Source organism: Vicia villosa, linkage group LG7 (genome assembly GCF_029867415.1).
Source record: "Vicia villosa cultivar HV-30 ecotype Madison, WI linkage group LG7, Vvil1.0, whole genome shotgun sequence".
NCBI lineage: Eukaryota > Viridiplantae > Streptophyta > Magnoliopsida > Fabales > Fabaceae > Vicia > Vicia villosa.
Window position 1 is genome coordinate 117,948,022 of NC_081186.1, and position 4,688 is coordinate 117,952,709.

The window sequence follows — 4,688 nt, forward strand, 5'->3', positions numbered from 1 at the left end:
TAAATTGAGGGTAGTTAGAAAAGAATATTAGGCGTGAGCATAATCCACTCACTTAACTTCCTAACTTCCTCTTTTACGGTTAAGTTTTTTTTATTTTCTTTTAATTAATAAAAAATTGAATTTTTAAAAAATATTTGACAAAATTAAAAGGGTAAATTTGGAAGAAAAAAATAGGCCAACCCAAAAGGATGTATCCCCTTTATATATAGTTATAGAAGATAACTCCTATTACCTATTACAACAATATAATGCACATAATTTTATTATTATTCAATTAATATTAATTTAGAAGGAAATAAGAAACATGCATCCTCATTGTAAGAGTCATAGAGAACTTTATCAACTACCTACAAACTTTTTAACGGCCTCAATCAAATCCATTCCATAATTCATAAAAGGTTCAAACACTTCCTTAGCATGAAACCCATGTTCCATAATACACTCCACCACGTGCACCCCACGTGCCTTCAAAATCTTCACAAACTCCCTTTGTTTATCTACCAACGGATCCCCACAGTATCTCACAAGAGAATCCGGTTGAGGAGGAACCCCGTCGTACCCACTAACCAAACACCTCGGCAACCGTCCGATCTTCTCGCCATACACCTCATCTGCAACCGTCGGATTACAGTACACGTGGTCGCGATCTGCACCCTCAGGTAAAGCGAGGCTCCACATGAGATCAGCCACAGGTAAGGGTAGTATATGATCGTCGAATAAACGAAGCTCAGATTTTGTTCTCTGGACCCCACCGAATAACGGACAGTTTAATATCAGCCCTTGGATTTTCAAAGGTGACAGATCGAGGTCGAGTGTACGTAGAGCCGAAAAGTAGGCGATGTTAGCTCCAGCTCCGAGTCCCATTATGAAACAGTTATCGAAGTTTACGTGGTTTTTTATCCATGGATCAGATTCTTTTGGATTTTCTGCTTGGGATTTGAGCCAGAGGAGGGATTCGACGGCGTCTTCGTAGGCGGCGGGGAGACGATGCTCCGGCGAGAGACGGTAGTCAACGGAAGCGAAAACAGCGGGGATATTGGAAGTGTATATGGAACAAGAGTGGTGGAAGATATGGGAGGAGTTGTGGTACTGGATGAAACCGCCGCCATGGAAGTATAGAATGAGGGGGAGTTTTCCGGATGGTGATGGGGTGTGTGGGAGGAAGAGACGTATGGAGGTTTTGGTGGAGGTGTTTAAGGTTATGTCTTTGGAGAGAGCGTGTATGCTACGGGATTTGTTGGGATCGGTTGAGGCTGCTACGGTGGGGACAATGTCGTATCTTGTTAAGGAACTGTTGGAGTTGAGATTGATATTGAGAAATTTGTAGGGATCAATGGTGGAGTGTTGGTTGGAAGAGGATGATTCTGCCATTATGTTTGAAATGTTTTGAGACAAGAATGAGGTTTACTAAGAGGCAGTATATATGCATGTGTTGTAAACAAACAGTATTCTGTAGTGGTTTTTGCCTTTTGCACACAGTATTTTGTGGTGATTTTTTCCATGTGGTTTTTGCCATATATGTTTAATTTTTGATGATCTTTGCCATATATAATGCAACACATTAATCAGTGGTGATCTTTTGCCATATATATTTTGCACAAGGTAAACTTTGGTTGTTTTTACCATATATGGTTTGCACACAGTAATTTACGGTGGTTTGTGAATACCACTCCTGCAATATAAGTATCAGCCTAAACCACCAAAATTAGGGCTTTAGGCCGAATACAAAATCCATATTTTCATGTAAAAAGGCCATCACAAATCTTTTTTAAAAATGGATGATTTTGTCCTTCTAATGAAATCTGAAATTGTCTTTTTAAAAATTCAAAAATATATTTTTGATGCATTTAAAATATACTACAACATTTCGTAAGTATATTTTTCTAATTTTGCTAATAAATACTATCTATATTTTTTTATTATAAGTTGTTTTAGATTTTTTGCACATATTAATAACAATAATAATTATTGTATGAAAATAAGAAATTATTAAGGTTTTTATAAAATTGTCCTTCTTTAACGATATGTGGAAGATAAATATACATAATTAAAAAGAAAGAGAATAATTAATATTTAAGGATATAATAGAAAAAATATGTATCCAACCGGTCAGATCCACTATTTAAAATAATATTTGTGAAATAAATTTGAAAATATACTTTTGTACGGAATAAAAGAGATAGTAAACAGTAATAATTGCAAGAAAATAGATTTAATTAATTAATTAAAAGAAAAATGACATTTTCTCCTTCATACATCAATCTCATGGGCTTAATGAGCACTCATGGCCATTCGCATGCTTTCCTTGCATTTGAAAACAAGTACATTGAATTCTCTTTGAAAAGAAATTAGTGTCTTTGAAATACTCATTAATATTTGTCTTTTTATTATTTTTGAATACTCTTATTAATTAGAACTCTTTCAAAAAAACATGTTTCCAATTCATATACAACATTCAGTAAACAAATTTTCAATCCACTTGAACTTTTGTTTTTAATAATAAAAAAAGGTATATTGAAAAGAGAACTAAAAGTTCTCAAACAGATACAAAAGGAACTTACTGAAACCAAATGAAGTAAGAAAGAAATACTAGAAAACTCAAAATCTATTTCATCTCTTGTTTGCCTTGCAACATTTTTTATACACATCTCAACAGTTCCCCAGCAAATTGGATTCACAAAATAATAAAGAAAGAAAAAACTAAAAAATACCATGTTTAGTAGTACTTATATAATAAGTTGTGACAACAACATAATCACCTCCTACCAAGATTTAGATGTATACAAATCTATATCTTTGTTTTGTTTGAAATCCACATCCAAGATTTAGAGTTATTTTTTTAATTTGCAAGACACTTGCATGTCTCTTTTATGAAAGTATTCTGCAAGTATATATCTGAATTATTTATTATATCTATTATCTATTATTATAATTATAATTATAATAATAATAATAATAATAATAATATAATAATAATAATAATAATAATAATAATAATAATAATAATAATAATAATAATAAAAATAATGTATATGAAATTTACATATAAACCCTCTGATTAAATAATTAAAACTTTTCTTATTTCATGGATAAAAATGACTTTTGACAAAATAACTCAATATAATTGTTTTGACATTTATTACAGGTGATATGTCACACTCTTATTTTTTCTTGGTATTTTATAATTAACTACATTATAAAACCCTAATTATTTAATGTCTGTAGTTGGATACAAAGAATTAAGCTAGTGATTTTAAACAACACATTACCAATAGCATTCTTTAAAAATCAAAATCTCCACTACCCAAACAATGCAATAAATTCTTGGCCTTCCAATTTTTTAAACCCTTTATTCAATTATATCTACTAAACCATATCATTTCCACACTCAGTTCATCTATTTCTCCCTATCACTTCTTCATATCAATTCTTCAAGATGTAAGATTTTTTTTTTTTGTTATTCCATCTTTCTTGCAAGTTTTTTTTGTCATTCCATTGTTTTTGGTTTCGATCTTAACTAGCGGTTGATACCACTCCTCAATCTCCGCCTCCACCGATGAGTTCACATGTAAGGAACTATCTGGCACATCTGTTAGGTTATTGGTGTCATAATTGATGTAAGATTCCATCCATTTTACATTGGCTCACGCTTTCAGATCTATCAATTGATCCATTTTCTCATCGTTTGATCATTCATTTCATATAAAAAGCCGTTAATCACATTCGATTTGCTCTGCTCCACATATTCAACGCAACCGACACTTTAGACTATTATTAAAAAACCTGTACTAAAAAACTTAACCCATATCCCTTCTTTACAGACCCGAAGAAAAGTCTGATGTGTGTTATCTTATTTATTTAGATATTTTCCACCTAATAAAAGTTGGACATCTTTATTTTATTTTGGTATAATTAAACAACTTTTTTTTTAAAGTTCAAAATGATTGATATATTGGGACAAATATCACAAAATGTTGGGTAGTGTACCTTCTACCAATGACACTGCTATTGGACAATCATCATCATCATGAGCAAGCACCAAGTCATCATTATCCTCTCCTTATAATTGGCACATAATTATATGCACATAATTATTTGATTAAATGTATTCATTATTTCATTTACTGTATACTGGTGCATATCATGCACATTTATGTAAATTGATCTCCTCTCTCACTATAAAAAGAGATGATGATCAACACTATCAATAACAATAATCACTATCAATTCTTATTCCTTATATGATATCAGAGCGTTAAGCTTAACAGCACCGATCCAATTTTTTTTCCTCATCATGCCTTCCCACACTATAGCTATCAATGAAACTACCAGTATCATTGTCCTACACACCCAGAATTCCATCAAATTGACAGGGCAGAATTTTCCAGCATGGAAGGTGCAATTCAATGCCCTTCTCATTGGATATGATCTGCTCAGTTTTGTAGATGGCACCAAACTCTGCCCAGCCGAAACACACAGTGACTATGAGTATTGGAAACGGCAAGATCAACTCATACTTCATGCTATTCTCTCCTCCATGGATCAGAATGTTGTTACTATGCTTGGTAGTGCAAAAAATTCCAAACAAGCATGGGACATATTGAACAAAACATTCGCTAGCAAAACACGAACACGCATCATGCAACTCAAGGAACGCCTCACGCGCTACAGCAAAGGCTCCAAATCTG

General features: G+C 32.7%; 1 protein-coding gene across 1 annotated transcript; it reads right to left on the minus strand.

Moving 5' to 3' along the window:
- Positions 1 to 272: 272 nt before the first annotated feature.
- On the minus strand, positions 273 to 1,371 carry LOC131618399 (probable carboxylesterase 8). Its single transcript, XM_058889631.1, has one exon. It carries the CDS (start codon positions 1,369 to 1,371, stop codon positions 340 to 342), a length of 1,032 nt encoding a protein of 343 aa, XP_058745614.1. The 3' UTR covers positions 273 to 339.
- Positions 1,372 to 4,688: the final 3,317 nt, after the last annotated feature.